The 17,394-nt window shown below is 63.5% G+C and overlaps 1 protein-coding gene across 4 annotated transcripts in view; it reads right to left on the reverse strand.

The window, feature by feature from the left end:
- LOC121350608 (mitochondrial import inner membrane translocase subunit TIM16-like) overlaps nucleotides 1-17,394 on the reverse strand; it is a 37,516-nt gene that overhangs the window by 17,865 nt on the left and 2,257 nt on the right. For 2 of the 4 annotated variants that reach the window (XM_041462060.1, XM_041462056.1), the window contains exons 2-9: nucleotides 16,583-16,679; nucleotides 16,266-16,340; nucleotides 14,816-14,886; nucleotides 14,276-14,459; nucleotides 13,575-13,651; nucleotides 12,374-12,424; nucleotides 4,790-4,876; nucleotides 4,459-4,541 (exon numbers count right to left, since the gene is read on the reverse strand). In XM_041462060.1, coding sequence (XP_041317994.1) covers nucleotides 4,459-4,541; nucleotides 4,790-4,876; nucleotides 12,374-12,424; nucleotides 13,575-13,651; nucleotides 14,276-14,459; nucleotides 14,816-14,886; nucleotides 16,266-16,340; nucleotides 16,583-16,679 — 725 coding nt within the window. Of the gene's footprint in view, nucleotides 1-4,458; nucleotides 4,542-4,789; nucleotides 4,877-5,295; nucleotides 5,418-12,373; nucleotides 12,425-13,574; nucleotides 13,652-14,275; nucleotides 14,460-14,815; nucleotides 14,887-16,265; nucleotides 16,341-16,582; nucleotides 16,680-17,394 lie in introns of those variants that run through there. The other 2 variants (XM_041462058.1, XM_041462057.1) reach the window with 2 other exon arrangements.

Consider the following 17,394-nt stretch of genomic DNA (forward strand, 5'->3'; position numbering starts at 1 on the left):
CTCTGGAGGGGCTTCCAGCAGCTCCAGAGTGAGGGAGCTCCAGTGGAGATGCCAGGAGGGCAGAAGCAAAGTTAGGGCTCAGCTTTGGCAGGTACAGCACCCCTGGGACATCCCGAACCAAAGATTTTGGGGTGCCAGCTGCGCAAGAGGGGCAGCAGCGCTCAACCTTGGCACAAAGGTGATGGGGACACTGTAGCCAGGACAGGGCTTGGCCCCCACCCACACCCACGTCTGCACCCGGGCAGCCTTGCGGGAGAGCAGCAGTGCCCAAAGTGGGACTGTCCAGCCCCTGTGGCTTCCTGAATCCCAGCACAAAATTCCCCTGGCCACTGCCAGCCCCGTCGCGCGCCAAGAGCCGCTCCAAGAGCGGCACATCGTGCGGCGCTGCTAATTCCTGCGAGCTGAATCAGCGCCGACAAGGATTGCAAAACCCCCTGAAATGGACCCAAAAAAAATCTCTCTCTCTGTGCGATCCAGCGGGGCCGGTAAGCGACAGCCCCGGCCAGAGCCACCGGCAGGATGGGGGCTCGGCGGGGAGCCACAACGGGAGGAGCTGCCGGCTTCACCGGGGCAAATCCTGCCTGCACCCTGACGTGGCAAGGCTGGAGGGCTCTGGTTTCCCAAAAATCACCCCTGGTCCCAAACATGGCCCCACAGAAACCAGACAGGTCCTCTGGGTCCCCCAGGTCTGGAGCAGAGCCCCGAGGGGTCATGGCTCGGTGCCAGGGGTCTGGATGTCCAATCTCTGGGGGGAGGACAGGCGTGTGCCCATCACACTGACCCCAGTGCTGCCAGGAAGAGCTCTGGACCTCATCATCTTCCCACAAAGCTGGGGAGGCCAGGAGCACCGTGTGGCCATCGAGGCTGTGGCTCATCTGGGAGTGATTTGGGCGCTGCCATCCCGCCCCAGCACTGGGCTATTTTTACCCAGTGGAATTACGGGACTGGCGACATGGACTGGGTGGTTGCCCCGACTTAACCCCTTCATGTGGCTGCCCATGGGGATGGGTCCCACTGGGGTGACACCTGATGGGGTGGGGTGGCCTCTCCCCTTCCTTGTGTCTGAGGGTGGCAGCCAAGCTGGGACAGGAAAAACCCCTTTCCACTCATGGCAAGCACATGTGAACCCAGGCATCTCTGGGATCTGCAGGGAGATGGGGACAGCAATGGACCTGTCCTGCTCAGTGTTCTTCCTGCTGGGGTAGGTTTTTTCAGAGACCCCTAAAACACCTACCATGACCCAAAATTGCTACTAAGCCCCAGGAGAAAGCAGTGCAGAGGGTGCCAGGCAGGACAACAGCAGGTCCCATTCCAGCTGGTATCTGGGGAGAGGTGGCTGGGTGACACTGGGAACATGTGTCTCGGTGGGGTTGGGTGCCCTGGTGCTGGGAGATGCCAGGGCTGAAAGCTTAGCCCCAGGAGCTGGCTCAGCCAGACTTTGGCAGGGAGAAGGGCAGGGGTGGGTGTTAGGGACTGAGCCCCCCTGGGCAGTGCCCCCAGGGAACCACCTGGGCCCCTCCATGTCCTGCTCCAGCGCTGGGGGAGCCAAACAGCCCCAAATCCCTCCACAAACATCCTGCTGTGCCAACTCCCTGCTACAGACAGGTCCCGGCTCTGGCACCTCCCAGCTCTATCAGACTTTGCACCGTGAAGGGTGGGGGGATCCAGCTGTCCCCATCCCTCAGCCCCACCACCATCCTGCCCTGGAGGGATATGCCCACTGTTGGAACACGCCACAGGGACCTCTGCTGACCCCGGATCTCATCCCTACTGATCCAGCCCTAGCCCTGAGCTGGCCATGTCACCCCAGCCTCCCTGGGGACATTTTCAGGACACTGAAAGAAGCAGTGATGCAAGGAAGCCGCTGTTCTCCTGTCACCGTGGTGGTGACAGCACCGTCCCCGGGCAGGGCTGTGCCGGCCGCCGGGCGTGCGGCAGCGGGGTCTGGTCGGTGACCCCAAGTCAGAGCCGGTAACCCAACCCCACTGGTGCTGGTTACAATTTAGGGCAACAATAACCTATTGAGGCCCCTTCCTGGCTCCTGCCCTGCTGCTCCTTGATCTAATTAAAGGGGGCCAGGCGGGGACAAAACCCGAGCTGAAGGAACAGCGGGTATCCAGGGGTGGCACATTCAGGACCAGGATATGGAGAGGGGCCATGGCCACCCACACCTCCCACCTCCTGTTCCCTCAGGGTCTGGGCATTGGTGGGGTCAGCTCTTAAGCATGGCCCTGACATGCTTTGAAAATGATGTTTGTGTGGTCAGAAATATCTCACCTGCTCAGGATTTGGGAAAGAGAACCCTCCAAAGGCACATGCTGATGTGGAGGTCCATGGGGCTGGAGCCTCCCACTCTCTGCCCTCTTCCAGGGATGCTGGATAGGGCACAACCAGCCTGAAGGGTTTGGTCAGCACACTGGGGTGTCCCCCACCTTGGGGCACGCCGTGGCCCTGCTTTGGGGTGCCATGGGGACGCGTGGTGCCGGCTCGGCGGGCGCGGTGGGGATGCGGTGGGGATGCGGACTCCCCTTCCTGCCGGCCTGGCGTCAGTAATGAATGGTATGAGTTTCCTGCCCGCCCACTGATTGCTTCCTCAAAGAGCTTCAACGAGCTGCTGCTGCTGCTGCTGCAGCTCCCCACGCCCCGCTCACGGCCCGGCCGGCACCGCTGCACTGCCCAACACATCTCCGTGCCCCACACTGGGCACCCACGGCCACGCCGGAGATCCACAGCCAGCCCCGCTGCTGCTCGGCCATCCCCGGGGGGCTGATTTGCTGTCCCCCAGTTTTAAGTCTGCCCCAAGCAGATCTGGTGATCTGGTGACCCCAAGACCATCCACCCCGTGCCCCTGCCGAGGCTCCACGGCTCCGGCGTGTCGCGGCCGTGCTCGGGATGGCTCTGCCGGAGCGGGAACACGGCCCCCGCTCGGCACCTCCGCCGGGAGCCAGCCCAAAACCCCCTCCGCCATTTGTCATCTCCGCCAGATTTACAGGCGGGAGCGCTTGGGGCTGGAAGCGCGGTGACCCCGGCGCGGCTGCCTAAAACCAGCACGAGGGGAGGGTCTCCGCTCGCCCCCGCCGCCCCCAGCCCCTCTCGGCTGGCCCCGCCACGCAGCCGCGGGCCGGAGGGCCCCGGCGTGACGCGCAGGCAGCGCCCGCCAGCCGCATTCCTGAGCCGATAAACCCGGCAGCCAAAATAACTGCAGCCTGTGCTGAGGGGGCCGAGCACAGCAGCGCCTGCATCCCATTTACCCGGCTGGCTCGGCCCGGCCCAGCGAGGATTCGGGGTAATTCCCACTGGATTCTCTGCCAAGAGCAATAATGGACCCCAGGGTGTCCCCTCGCAGCAGCCCAGCCTCCCCTGAGAGCGTTCACTGGACACTGATGATGGCTCTTGCCCACTGAACTGGCACAGCTGGTGAGCAGGAGAGCTGGGAGCTGCTCCCCTGGCAGCTGGCAGGACGGTGAGGGATGCTCAGGCAGTTTCTCCACAACAACCTCACCCCACCATGCCCACCACAGGTTCACTTCTCCCCTCCTGTCTGTCCGGGTCACCCCCAGCACTGGCCTGGAGCTGACACCGCTGTGGGGGATGTTGGAAGGGCAGCCAAGGGGCTGTCACAGCACACTCAGCCCCTCACCAGAGGCCCTGTATTGGCTGCCGACCACCCAGCCTGCCCCAGCATCCCGGCCCGTCACGGAGCCAGCTCGGCACACAGTGAGGGTCCCTGCAAGCCAGTGCTTTGCCAGCAGCCCTGGGAACAGCTGGTGGCCTCCAGTGCATCCCAACAAGTACTGTGCCCCCAGCCCCCATCACCCTGGTGGGATGAAGGCACAGCCTCCTCCTCCTCCTCCCATTTTCTTGCCCACATGGTGACGCCAGGCCAGCTCACTGGGCAGCGTGGGAGAGGCCAGGCCAGCTCTAACTGGAGAGTTCCCAGCCTTGGCAGCGCCACGCAGATGGACACGTCTCCATCGTGCCGTGACAGGGGGCGCTGACCCCTTACACAGCCAAGGCTCCTTTTCCACTTCCCCGGCGGTGCCCGGGGAGTGCGGGCCCGGCCACGGCTGGGCAGCCACAAAGCACGGCAGGAGTGGGAGGCCAGGGCTGAGTGCTCCAGCAGTGCCAAAGGGATTCACTCGCTGCAGCATCTTGTGGTGCTGCCCCAGTGCACAAGCCCACCCGGCCAGCAGCCACCTCAGACACTGTCCCCAGCAGTGCCACCACCTCCCACGGCACTACAGAACACCTCTGTGCCTCCCCAGCCCTGCCTCTGCCTCTCATCTCCCCCAAATGGTGATGGGGACACAGCCGCATGGTCCCTGGCTTGTGGCCGAGTGCTGCCAGTTCCAAGAGGTCTCTGCCAGCTCCCCCTCCACCACCACACTCCTGATGGGTCCCTGACCATGACATTTCCACTGCTCACCCTCCCACCCCATGCTGAGTCCCCATCCCTACCCAGGTGAGGTGTCCAGTGCCATGGTGAGCGTCGCCCCGCTGAGCCTCCGCGTGTCCCACAGCTTCACCTCCCGCTCCCGCATCTGCAGGGACACAGACACAGCATCAGTGGGCACTGGGGCTGCCTGGATGGCTCCAGGGTGCCACCGCCTTCCCCAGCCACCTTCCACCATCCCAGCAAGGGCCAGGGCCTTTGGCAAGGGGACCTCCTACTCTCACGGGGGACAGGCTACCCAAAAAAGCACTTGGGGTGTTTTGGCACAGCAGCCACAGGGAGTAGGGCTGGAACATCCCAGAGGTGCCAGGGCCACCTTCCTGGCAGGGACTGTACCTGGCTGAACCCCACGGAGATGAGGCAATCGCTGGAGCCCATCCAGAGCAGCCGGGAGTCCTTGTTGTTGTCGTGTCCCGGGACACTCTGCAAGGCACAGGAGACAGGGCTGTCAGTATTGCTGCCAGCCATGCTGGACACGCTGAGGGGACGTGTGCTTCACCAGCCGTGGTTGTGAACTGCCCCGGGGCTGAGCACGTGGAGCCGAGTGCTGGCTCTGCTGAGAGCTGCTCTGGGGACAGTGCAGTGGGGACAGCCCGCAAGCAGTGACAGCCCTGACTCCCTCCAATGCCAGCGTGGTTGCCTTGTGGAGCAGCTGGCCCAGCTCCCAGCAAGGAGTGGAGGGTGGGAGCAGGTAACGCGAGTGTGAAGATGGCTCCCATGTCCCCAGGGCTCTCCCCCACCAGGTCACCCAGGTGAGGGGGACAGAGTGCTGCGAGGAAGCTGCTCCGTGCCACAGATGCAAGAGGAGGCTCTGCCATGGCAATGATGACAGAGGGACTTACTTCCCTGGCTGCATCCCCGGGCTCTTTATCCATGCTGAATCCTGGCTCCTGGAGCTGGGTGCCCCGTGTGTGCCTGGACGCTACTGAAACACGGCAAACTGAGCCTGGCCAAGTTCACCAGACTGCTCTAATCCCCTGCACCCTGCTTCACCTCTCCCCTGGCTCCCTGTGGGGGTGGAACCCCCAGCCCACATCCTGTCCCCATCCTGGTCCTGCTGAGGATGGGAGGGGAGAGCTTCCACGGGGCTGTCAGCGGGTGTTTCCCAGCTCCCATGTGGTGCCCAGATGGGCCCTGTGGTTCCCGGCGCCCCAGTGGGAGCCACAGGCAGCCCTGGCCCCCGGCACAGGCAGCGCTCACAGCCTCTGGCTCTCATTGAGGAGCGCCAAGAACTGGCTGCTAACGAGTTCAGAGCTGGCAGGGAAAGCAGAGAGCTCTGCCAGAGCCAAACCTGGCATGGTGCTTCCGGGACCTCTGCACAGGGCAGTGGCACCAGGAGTGGGGGCAGAAGGGGTGGGGGGGGGCACGGATGGTGCCCACGGAGGAGCCATGAGCTGTGTCCCCCTTGGTGCGAGCACTGTGACCACCAGAGTGGCTCTGCCACCGCGGCAGCCAGAGAGGGGCCATGGAGGGGTCGCAGCTCACTGGAGAAGCTCTGCTGGAGCAGCCTCCAGCCCCAGAGAGATGCTGCTCTCTGGAGAGAGCCAGGGTGGGAGCAGGCGTGCGGTGCCAAGCCTGTCGTGCCCTGGCTCCGTCACGCCAGCTGCCTTGCCAGCACAAACACAGCTCACTTGGAAGAGGCAGCGCTGGCTGAGCCGAGCCCGGAGCTCCCAGCCGCAGGGCCAGGATGTGGGGCAGGAGGGGCCTGGCCCCCACCGCCAGCACGCTGGCAGTGGACCCAGCAGGGAAAGGACCTGGGGAAGGGAACGTGTCCCAGGATCGGTGCCAAGAGGCATGGAAGCTCCAGGAGCTGGGGCCAGCCCGCACGTCAGCCTGGAGAGCACTTCTGCACCTGAGCCGTGTGGCTGCGGCAGCCGCAGCTCAACATCTGCAGATCCCATAACCCAGGGCGCCGGCTCCACGGCCCTGGGTCCCGCGGGTGCCCCGGACCCCCTGGCAGTGGTGGCGGCCCCGGGGCGGTGGCAGGGCTGGCGGAGGGCAGGGTGCTGCCGCGGCGCTCCCAGCCCCCGGCGTGCCGGCTGCGGCGCAGGGCCATGTTTTCTGCATTAGTTCCATCCCGGCTGAGCTGTACGTATGGCAGCAAGTATGCGGGAGGCTGGGCTGTTCCGTGCTCAGCTGTGCAGATGTTGCCAGAGGTGAGCGTGCGGACAGCAGCTCCCCTGGTGCAGAGGGTCTTGGCAGGGACGGGGCGGTGTGGCCTGGCACTGAGAGTGGACACTGGTGTGGTTCAGCCCTGGGACACCCGTGGGGCTGCTGTGGACCCCTGGGGCTGGCAGAGCTGGGTAGAGACCCTGGCACCCTTCCCGGAGTGATGCTGGAACCCCTGGAGCAAGGAACCAGCCACAGCCTAAGGGACGGGCATCCCTCCTGAGCCACTTGTCCCTCCGGCAGGCTGCAAGGAGCCCACCAGCTCTGGGCCAGCACGCGGGGATCCAAGGAAGGCTCCCAGCTCCCTGCCAGTGCCCAGGCAGCCCAGACTCCTCCCGCTCATTGCAGAGATCCAGCCCTGCCGGTTTTGGGCAGCCCAGGCTGGGGGGAGCCTGTGCCCCCTCCTCGAAACCAGATCGGCTGCATGGGGAGAGTTTCCAGCACCGTCCCTCTCCCAGTCTCAACCAATCCCTCCTAGGCAGGCTGGGGTGAGTTGCTGGTTTCCAGGGGGTCTCCAGCCCTTCTCCCGGTGCAGCCCCGGGGGCTGCGGGGGGCCCAGGGCCGGCATGTCGGACGCAGCTGTTGGCAGCGATGCGGCGGGGTCGGGGAGCTGGGAACAGCTGCCCGCAGGGAGCGGCCGCTACGGCTCCGCGGCTGCCTGGGAGAGCCCCACACAAAGCCAAGGCTGCTCCGGCTCCCAGGCGATCCCTGTCTCCCCGGGAGCCGTCACCCTGAGCCGGATGCAGGGCAGGGAGAGCCGGAGGTTGGAGAGCAGGGCAGAGCCCTGGGGCTGGCAGGGCGGGAGGTGGCCGGGGGGAGGGGGTCAAACTCTGCTCTTGGCAGAGCCCCCGCGGCTGGCAGGGCTGGCACAGCTCAGCCCTGCCTGTGGCTAACAGCCCATGAGCATGGCTAACAGCCCACGGACATCTGATCCCCGTGGGAAGCAACCCCAGCAGCGGGATCTGTGTGGGCACAGGAGGCGCCAGTGCCAGGCTGAGCTACCCCTTTGCTAGGGGGTGCCAGGGCAGGAGGGGTCTCCCCTGGCCAGGGCACGGTGGAGGACTCTGGGGACAGACACCTACCCTGGGTCCATGCACACGGGGAAGCTGTTGCTCCTTGCACACCCCACAAGGCTGTGGGCAGCAGGAGGAACGGCTTCCCGGGAGCTGAGAGGGTTAACCATGCACCGAATCCTCCTCTCCGAACAAGAATGTGAGTGATCTCCTTCCCTTGCCAAATCGCAGTTACTCCAGAGGTAACCAGGAGAAAAGAGCAGCCTCTCCCAGGCCAGCCCCACTCCTGGTCTCTGCTGGAGCTCAAGGAGACCAGGAGCTGTCACCTGCCCTAGGGGAGTGCAGGCATCCCACAGAGCTGTGGGGTTGCTCCAGTAGCCATCACACTGCCAGCACTGGCCCTGCTCTCTGCCAGGTGTGTGGTATGTGTGTGTCACACTGGGCAGCAACCAGGACAAGTCCCCACACCACCTTCCCAATCCCACTGGCCAGGGCAGCATTGCTGTGAAGCCCCTGTGCCCTGGGGAACTGGGCACCACCAGGCTCTGCCTCTCCCCCTGCCCCCAGCACGGTGTCCTTGCTCCATTCAACCCTCCTGCCCTTGGTGAGGCCAAGGCCATGTCCCAGAGGATGCTGTGGGTCCAGCAAGGGCAGGAAGGTGTGTGGGCTCCCAGTGGGCACAGACACCATAAGGCTGGGAAGGGGCAGGAGAGGGGGGTGGGCAGGCTGCAGCAGCCAGCAGCCACCCCTCCTCTGCTGCCTCTCCCCTCTGCCTGCAGCCACCAGCCCCACAAGCCCTGCTATGATGCCATCAAATCCCAAAACACCTTTGCCCTCTGGAGAGGAGCCTGCCAGGAGTCAGGCACAGGCTGAGGCTCCTGAAATACCATGAGGAGTCCCAGCCCCAGTAATGGAGATGCCAGCCTGTGTGGGCCTCAGCTGGTGAGGCCATTCCCAGTGGGAGGGACGGGCACCCAGGCGAGGGTGAGCCAGTGCCACCGCACACCCACACCCCCTGAGATGCCTCTGGCTCATTCCAGATCCTCCTCGACTTCCCCATGTCTGCCATACCAAGCGGCATTCCTGGGAAGGACGGCCGAGGGGGAAGCGGAGCAGAGGAAATATAAACAGTCCCGTGCAGCTACGCTGGGGAACAGAAGCATGAGAGCGCCGAGCGTGCGCTGCTATAAATAGGCTGCCCAGAGTCAGGCCAACTTTTTCATAGCTTCCCACGGTCTCCTTGGGAATGTGGGATGCTGTGGACCTTCCCCCAGCCCGGAGGAAGCTGCTGCCGAGGCTGGGAGTCAGGTACCCCCGGGGTGACCCCAGCGTGGGATACCGTGATGATGGGGCAGTGGGAGGAAGGCTGAAGTCTCTCTACGTCCTGATGCGCCTCCCCGATGACGACAAGCGGTCCCCAGCCAGCCCTGGGCTGACAGCTGGATCCTGGGCAGAGGTGACACGTCAGGGTCTTTAGAGTTCTGGCTGTGGGCCAGATCACCCCAAACTGGATCTCCACCCCGCCACAGCATCACCCTCCCACCACGGCCACGCTGCCCCCAGGGACCCTCTCCATGGTGTATCTCCCACTGGGGCACAGCTGATGTGGTCCGTGGGATGGTGGCCATGGTTTGGGACAGGGGCTAGAGTCCCTCTTGCCCCCGGAACCTTGAGCAGGGCTGGGACAGCCCCGGCTGTGCTTGGGCTGTGAGCCCCGCTGCTGCTCATCACTGAACTGCCCCCGGCACAGCCTAGGAGCCGGGGGGACAAACCCCCGGCGGGGACAACCCCCCAGGGACACAGTCCCAGCTGTCCCCGGGCGCCCTCAGCCCCGGCCCCGCTCATTAGCACAGCTCATTAGGACGTGAGCGGGGCGTGCGCTGGCCCGGTGCGCGGGGCCGTTCCCTCGCCCCCGGCCCTGCCCAAACGCCGGCGGAGGAAGTTTCTCGTGAGAACGGAGCCGGCTCCTCTCCATCCCACACTGGCCGCGCTCAGCGGCTGCCCCGCAGCTCCACACGGACGGCGCCTGTCCCAGGCCTGTCCCGGGAGCCAGGTGCTGGCCAGATGCACACACAGCCTGTGGGGAGCAGGATGTGGCCCATGGGCTCTGTACCCAGGGGAAGGTGGCCGGAGCAGTGGGCAAGCAGAGATGTCACTCTAGTAGCCCAGGGCATATCCGAATCATCGCCTTACACTGCTGGTGACCCACTGAGGTATGAGGAGGGTACGGTACGGGTATGGTGCTCAAGCTCCCTGCTCAGCCTTGTGTCCCCTGTCCCACCAAGGACAGGACCCGGGGGGACACAGGAGGGACCTTTGGTGGGGTTTGCACGGGGATTGCAGGAGGGTGAGGGCAGAACCAGCGACACTGAGCCTCGGCAGGGCCGCAGCCACAAGGGAGAGGACGTGACTCTCTTCCAGGGGGAAGGTCAAGGCGAGGAGAGCGACCACCACCCTGCGGGAGGGGAGGACAGGCGGCCAGAGCAGTGCAGCCTTGGGAGGGGATAAGGCAGAGCACAGAACTCACAGAACTCCTTGGAAGGACAGCGGTGCTTGGATCTGGACCCAGCCAGCAGCAGGAGCATGGCCCCATGAGGTGGCAAGGCAGGACCAAGGGCAGCCCTGGTGTCTCCACTGCAGTTTAGGGCACAGAGAGCAGCAATAGGGTGTGAGCGTAGCCCTGATGCTCACAAAGGGGCTGCAACAAAGGGATGGGGATCCAGCAGGATGAGGCCACTGCTCTCCCAAGGGAAATCATGGCCCTGGGTACATACCAGGCACCCCACGGGGTCAGCCAGACCCTGGCCATGCTGCGTCACACACGTCTGCCCACTGCTGGGATATGCTCAAAATAGCTGCCACAGGCGTAGCCAGGAATGGGGGGTCAGGACCTGGCGGGGATATGGCCACAGGGTGTGGGCAGCCTGCCAGTCACCCTCCTTGTCACCCACCCTCGGTCCCCAACCCCATGTGTGCCACATCCATGGTACCTGAGAGAGCACCAGGTATTAGGAGGAGCGACCCTTCCTCCCTGAGCTTCTTATTTTAGTTCCTTCTCATTCTTTTCCCCTGCTCTAAACAAAGGAATGTTTAATGAGGCAGGCTTGGCAATTAAGAAATCCAGCCGGAGGAGCAGCCTGGGGCTGGCTCTCAGCTCCACAGAGGGCCCAGGGTGAGCCGGCAGCGGGACCCTGTGCCGGCTGTGAGGAAACCCAGCCCACGGTGCTGCAGGGGCCAGCACAGCTGGGAAACCCATCCTGCAGCTCACCTCTGCAAAAAAACAGGCAAGTTCAAAGCCAGGAGCCTGCGAGGTGCTGGCACGGCACGGCAGCCCCGGCATCACCCGGCTCTGTAACCGTGCTGGCCCAGGGGAAGAAGGAGACTTTCCAACCAACCCAGCCCTCCAGCAATGGGGAAAAAAGAAAAGAACAAAGCCCAGGAGCGTTATTCTTCTTGGCTAAGCAAGCCCTGCGCAAACTTCTAGAGGATTTATGGCATTTTAAAGTTTTCCCCTTCAGCAGAGCACTTCTCCAAGACTAAACATCTCCATCCACTGCGAGCCGGCCGGGCAGGGCCGCGGCAGTGAAGGTGCATATTTCTCTTGGCAAACACAGAGTGCCGGCCCCGGGCTGGATCAGACAGCAGCGGAGGGAAGTGAACTGCCTGCTTTGAACAGCCACCATCATTCACACGTTATTTTTAATAGCTCAGCGAGACAGAGTCCACCCTCCCCAGGAGACTTGGCTCGAGCCCATCGCACTCACAGCTCCGCCATCAGACACGCCGACAGGTCTGGCAGGGGGAGAAGGGGGGCCAGGAGGGGAGGGGAGCACTGAGGCCAGCGCTGGATAAATTTTGGAGTAGAGAATGGGATCTTCCAGCCATGCTGAGGCAATTGGAGCGGGACAGGATTGTGGCAGCCTCTGGAGTGCTGGGAGCACTTTGCCCCGGCTCGTCTGCACGTGTCACCGCTGGGTTTGTGTTTATTTTTTGTGGTGGGGTGTTTATAAGGCTGCCTGAAGGGTCAGGGCATCATTTGTATTGCAGGAAGCACCCAGGGGCCTTTGGGGAGCTCAGCACCTGGGTTGTGTGCAGGAGCAGGTGGAAAGTCCTGGTGCAGCACTGGAGCTCTGGCTCCCTTCCATCACTGTGCCTGAGCACTGTCACCAGAGGGCATTGGCTCCCCGGGCCCACAGGCAGCAGGACATGATAGAGTCCACTGCAGCCACCTCACCCTGCTCTCCACTGCATCCCTCCCTTCCCAAAGGCTTCCAGCCCCTTCTGCAGCCAGAGCCCCCAAGCCACAGGAAACCTCTAATAAGAGGCTGTTTGAACTTGACGTCAAGGCTTAAATTCTCTCCTTATTTCCTAATCACTGTTATTTGCTGAGTTGTGCAGATCCGGCTGCCCAGCCCTTGCCCTTGGTGGGTCCTCATCCCCAAGAGCCTTTGGTCCAGCTCCCACAGGGCAGGGCAGAGCCCAGGAGCCTGCAGAGCCCAGAGCCCTCACATGCACTGGCACGTGCCACTGCCCTGGGGGTCTCCCTGGCCTGGTGGGAGGGCAGGGCCCCCTGCTGAACCCCACCAGGGCTAGGAGGACAGCCCTATTCCCCCCGCCCTCAGCTCCTTGCCTCTCCCAAGCCCAGCCAGGGCTGGGATGGTTTGGGGGACCAAAGCTCACCCCCCTGCAGGGAACAGGTTGGGCAGGGCTGCCTGCAGCACATCCAGAGGGGACATACCTGGGAGGCAGCTGGGCCTGCTCGGGGGTCAAAGATACGCAGTTTCTTGTCCTGGTGAGATAAAAGAAAACAGAGGAAGGTTAAGGACCTTGGGGCCAGTGGGATGTCAGGATGCAAAAGGCAGAAGGCTGGAGTGAGCAGCCCTCCCCTTCCTGCCCATCACTCTCCTGCCTCCAGTGCCTATCCCTATGGATGGCTTGCATTGTGTCCTCCCACATTGTGGGCAGGGGAGCACCCCCAGCACCCCATCAGGACCCTGACACACTCAAAACTGCTCCCAGAAAAGAAGGGAGCCTCCCAAGTAGGGTCAGAGCTGGAGCCTGACCCTCAGATGCCATCCTGACAGTGCTGCAGAAGAACGAGCCCCTTCCTGCCTGGCATCCCTCTGCCAAATGGGGCATGGCTGGCAGGGCACAGAGGCAGCAAGGGGGTGCCCGGGTGCCAGCCCTGCTGCCAGGGTGCTGTTTGGGGAGCACGCATTGTGCCAGCAGAGCCACAGGGCACGGGGGCTGATCCACACCCCAGCCAGCACGGCTTGGGCTTGTACCCCTGAGCCCAGCCCGCACTCTGGGCACGGGGCTCCATCCATGCGCTGGGACTCCGACCCATTCCGCAGCGCGGCTCTGCACGCTGGGCCGGGCTCGGGGCTCGGGGCTCCCCCGGGGCTCCCCCGCAAACCCTTCGCTCTCCCTCGGCACGGCGCGGGCTGCGCTCCCGGCCTGGGGCTGGGGCTGTGTGCTCAGAGCTGCTTGCCGAGCCTCCGGCACGGCCTGGGGGCTCGTGGCTTGCACACTCCTTTGCACGCTCGCCCCGCCCGCCCGGCCGCCGCCCCCGCGCGTTCCCGGCGCGTCCCGCAGCGAGCGGCCGGCGCCCTCTAGTGCTGCTCCCTGCCCGCCTCCCCACGGGCTCGCTGACACCGCTCCTGCCCTTTTCTACCCCAAAACTTCCCGTCCCTCCACGCTCCCCATGCCTGCAAGTGTTCTAGGCCAGACTGGATGGAGCTCTGAGCACCCCGGGCTGAGGTAAGGTGTCCCTGCCCATGGCAGGGGATGGAACGAGACGAGCTTTAAGGTGCCTTCCAACCCAAACCATTCTGGGATTCTGTGAAATGGGTGCCCCCTGGGATCAGGGTGCATCCAGCAGCTGGCAGACAGCCCATCCCTGCCGTGCCACAGCGAGGTCCTCCCTGGGCACTGCTCACCTTGCAGGAGGTGCCGAGGAGGCGCCCGTCTCGTTTCCAGGTCAGGCTCTGCAGCTGGTCCCCGTGGGAATCCAGGACTGTGGGGATAAAGCAGGGTCAGGATCAAGCAGGGTGCCTCCTGCAGACAGGGCAGGAACCATCATTCTCCCACCCAGAATATTTCCCAGGAGAAATGATCTGGCCTTTCCAAAGGGCTGGTGGCAGCCAGGACGCAGTGGGACACTGCTGTGTCTGTGCAGGGAGCGTTCCTGTGCTGCTGGCAGCTGGATACAAAGAGCAGGAGCCCTGGAAAAGCCACAGACCTATGCTGCCACCCATCTCCTCTCCCCCTCAGGGTGGCTGAGGTCTGGGCAAGGCTGGTCAGCAAGAACCCACATCTACCCATGCTCTGGGACATGCAGAGAGAGGGATCTGTCTCCCAGGGGATCCCCAGCAGAGCTCCTGCAGACAGCTTGGGCAGTACCAGAGTGTTTCACACCGCTGCATCAGAGTGCAGGGCAGCACAGGCACAAGGGGCTGTGGTGCCCTGCCCAAAAAGCCACCTGAGCTGCCTTTTTGGTGACACCGAGGTCAGGCCTCGAGCCTGGGCACTGGCACGGTGAGGACACATGGAACAGACACATGGGTAGGACACACGGGGAGGACACATGGAGAGACACACAGGGAGGACACGTGTCATGGGCAGCTACAGCCCTGCCTACCTGTCAGGGGCTGCTGCTGGCCCAGGTCCCACACAGTGACTCTCTTCCCTGCACCGCTGGCCAGGACAGCGTCTGCCGTGGGGTGGAACTGCAGCACATCCAGCGGGGCTCCCCCGGGCCCCAGGGTCAGCCCCACGCCACCAGGAATGTCCTGGCCACCCTCGGGCAGGCGCCACACCTTCACCTGCAGCCCCAGGAGAGGAGGGGGGTCAGTTCCAGGGCAGGTGAGCAGGACCCTGCTGGGTGCTGGCAGTGCCCCACCTGGGCTCGCTGCTTTCCCAGGCTTTGGTCCCTGAGGTCCCTGAGCATTCCCACGTGATCCCTCATTGCAGCTCGGGGGGAGCAGGTCCCAGATGGGAGGGGGCTGATCCTTGACCATGTGCTCTGTCCCTCTTGGGATGTCCCACTCCACTCTCCCAAAGCTGGCACCCTGCACCCCATGCTCCTCTTACTCCCATCACTCCAGCTCTGCTGTGACTCCCAGAGACACCCTGGGGGTCACGAGGTGTCCCCTTGGGACCCCAGTCACTGAGCACTCACCGTCTCATCTGCAGAGCCTGTGGCCAGCAGGAGCTGATCGAAGGGTGAGAAGTCAAAGTCTGTGACCACATCTGGAAGGAAAAGGGCAGAAGTTTGTCCCCACCTTCCCCTGCAGACAGTGTGTCTGCCCCTCTGCTCTTCCCAGCCTGATTTCTTCCCTATACACTCAGCAGTGGGGGGCAGTTACAGATCCATCAAGGTGTTTTGGAGTAGCTCAGCTTTGCTGTGAGTACCTGAGCCCCTCTATCCTGTCCCTCAGGGACTTGCACCCCTTTGGCAGGGTTAGGAACCCTGGAGAGGGCATCCCCCTGTCTGATCCATGCACCAACACCCCCACAGGGCACAGGAAACAGCATGGCCAGCACCAGGGTATCTGTGCCATGTCCTGCTGGAGCCACACTGGTGACAAGGCTCCCTTTGTAACACCCCGGGTTGGCATGCCAGCGGCAGGGATGCTCCCGGCAGCAGGGCCCGGCGGGAGGAAGGCTGGCACCAGCAGCAGCAGCCCCTCGGATGCATTTGGCACGCTCAGAAAAGTAGGTCACTGTGTACTTTTCTGCTTCCAGGAGACAGGCCCCGGAGGCATGAAGAGCAGGCAGCTCGCTCGGCTGCATCCACCCGGGAGGAGAGAAAATCCATTCCCTGCCACGGAGGCGTTGCTCTGGCACAGCCGGCTTCAAAGGACTCCTGCTGATCCCATTAGGAAGCCGTGGGATGGCGCTGGCTCCTGTGCCCCCCTCTGGCGCTCCCCAGGGAGCAGAACTCACTGCCTGCTTTTCCAACCCGACAAAGCTGCTGGTGCCAGGGCTGAGGTGGCACAGGCTGGGCACCCTGCGCAGCCCTGCAGCCATGCCACGGCACACAGGCAGGGAGGCGGTGCTGGAACCAGCTCCCATCTTGCTGCTCTGGTGTAATTTTGGGGAAATGGGTGGTCAGTGCCCCTCAGGTTGCCACTGCTGCTCCAGCACCAGGAGAGTGGCACCCTGAGGTGGGCACCACTCCTCCCTGTGCCTGGGCAGGGCAGAGCCCTGCTTCTCTGCCACAGTGATACTGCCACTGCCTCCTCCCTGCCACATCAGAGCTGCTGGTCCAGCCTGCCACTGGAGGCAGTGATGCCTCAGTGATGCCAACTCCAGCCTGGCACTGGGTGTACTGGGAATTTCAGGGCGTGCTATGAGTAATGTGGAAAGGCTGTGCTAGAAGGGTGAGAGGAAGAGCTGCATGTTCAGGCCTCACTGCAGCCTGTGAGATGAAGGAACACGGATTGATTCCAGCCTGGCAGAGCCCCTTCTGGTGTCACCCTGCCCTCAGGTGATGGTCCCTGGCAGGTCCCCATGTCTCTTTCCTGGCCACAGCCTGCCAGGCTTGAACTCAGCCCCTGAGCCTCCTCCACAGCCCACGCGGGGTCAAACACATCCTGTGGAGGTGGGAGATGGCACCTGGCACCCACCTGAGTGGCAGCAGAGCTGAGATATGGTCCTCTTGCCCCCATCCTCGCACTCCAGGGGCAGAATGCCCAGCACACCTGCAGGAGAGGGCACAGGAACAGATCAGGAAACGCCCCAGCCTAGGACACACGAGGGGCACCCAGCTTTGCAATGCAAGCCAAGAGGTGTGGGACTGTCAGCACTTTGGGGGATCTCAGAGAAAGCCTCCTCCACTCACCCTGGTGCCCTCTGGGGGACTGACCCACCACCCAGCCCCACAGGGACCCCTGGGACAAACCCATCCCACTCCCCAAGCAGTGCTGGGACCCTTGTGCCTCACCGGTGGCCTCGGCATTGAAGGCGATCCAGCGGCAGCTGGCCTTCACCTGGCTCCCACAGGAGGGGACAGAGCCTGCTCGGATCCCGCTGATCCAGGCCTGGCATGCAGAGGGAAAAGCCATATCAGGGGCTGCCTTGTTATGGCAGGGCCTGGAGCACGGCTGCAGGACCATTGGCACAGCATGGCAGAGGCCCTCAGCCCCAGAGGAGCTGCCATGCCGATGGAGAGCCGGAGAATGGCGATGCCAAGGGGATTATCCCGTCCTCTGGGGTGTCCTGGGGCAATGTGGCTGCTCCCGCTCCTGTCACAAAGAACAGCCCCTCACTAGGGCTGAAGGGTGGGACACAGGAGCATCCCAGCTCCCAGACTGTGCCATTTCTGGGCTGTGAAGCACCACAGGGTCAAGCTGTGGCTGACCAAGTGTGCTCCAGCAGCACACTTCCCACACGGACACACAGCCAAGGAGCTGCCTTACAGCTCCAAAACCAAACTCCCACTCTGCAGTGTTTCCAGGGCTGAGCACTGCACTCGTGGGACCCTGGGACATCCTCCATCAGCCAGACCCACTCCAAGCAACACAGACACCCCACCTCAAGTGGCCACCAGAGCCACGAGCTCCCTGGCACTCCCAGGGCCAAGTCCAACCCTTGTCAGTGGCAATGGCAGGTGTTTTATGGCTGGCACCAGGCCTGTGTGCCCACAGCAGCCCCCGGAGCTGCAGCAGGTGTCAGGAGCAGTGGATACCCCACAAACTGGGCAGATACCTGGGTAGGGAAGGGAAACCCCGAGCCCCAGGTTTCCTCTCCTTGCAC

This window comes from Pyrgilauda ruficollis, unplaced genomic scaffold (assembly GCF_017590135.1).
Source record: "Pyrgilauda ruficollis isolate IOZ18807 unplaced genomic scaffold, ASM1759013v1 scaffold16, whole genome shotgun sequence".
NCBI classification, from domain to species: Eukaryota; Metazoa; Chordata; class Aves; order Passeriformes; family Passeridae; genus Pyrgilauda; species Pyrgilauda ruficollis.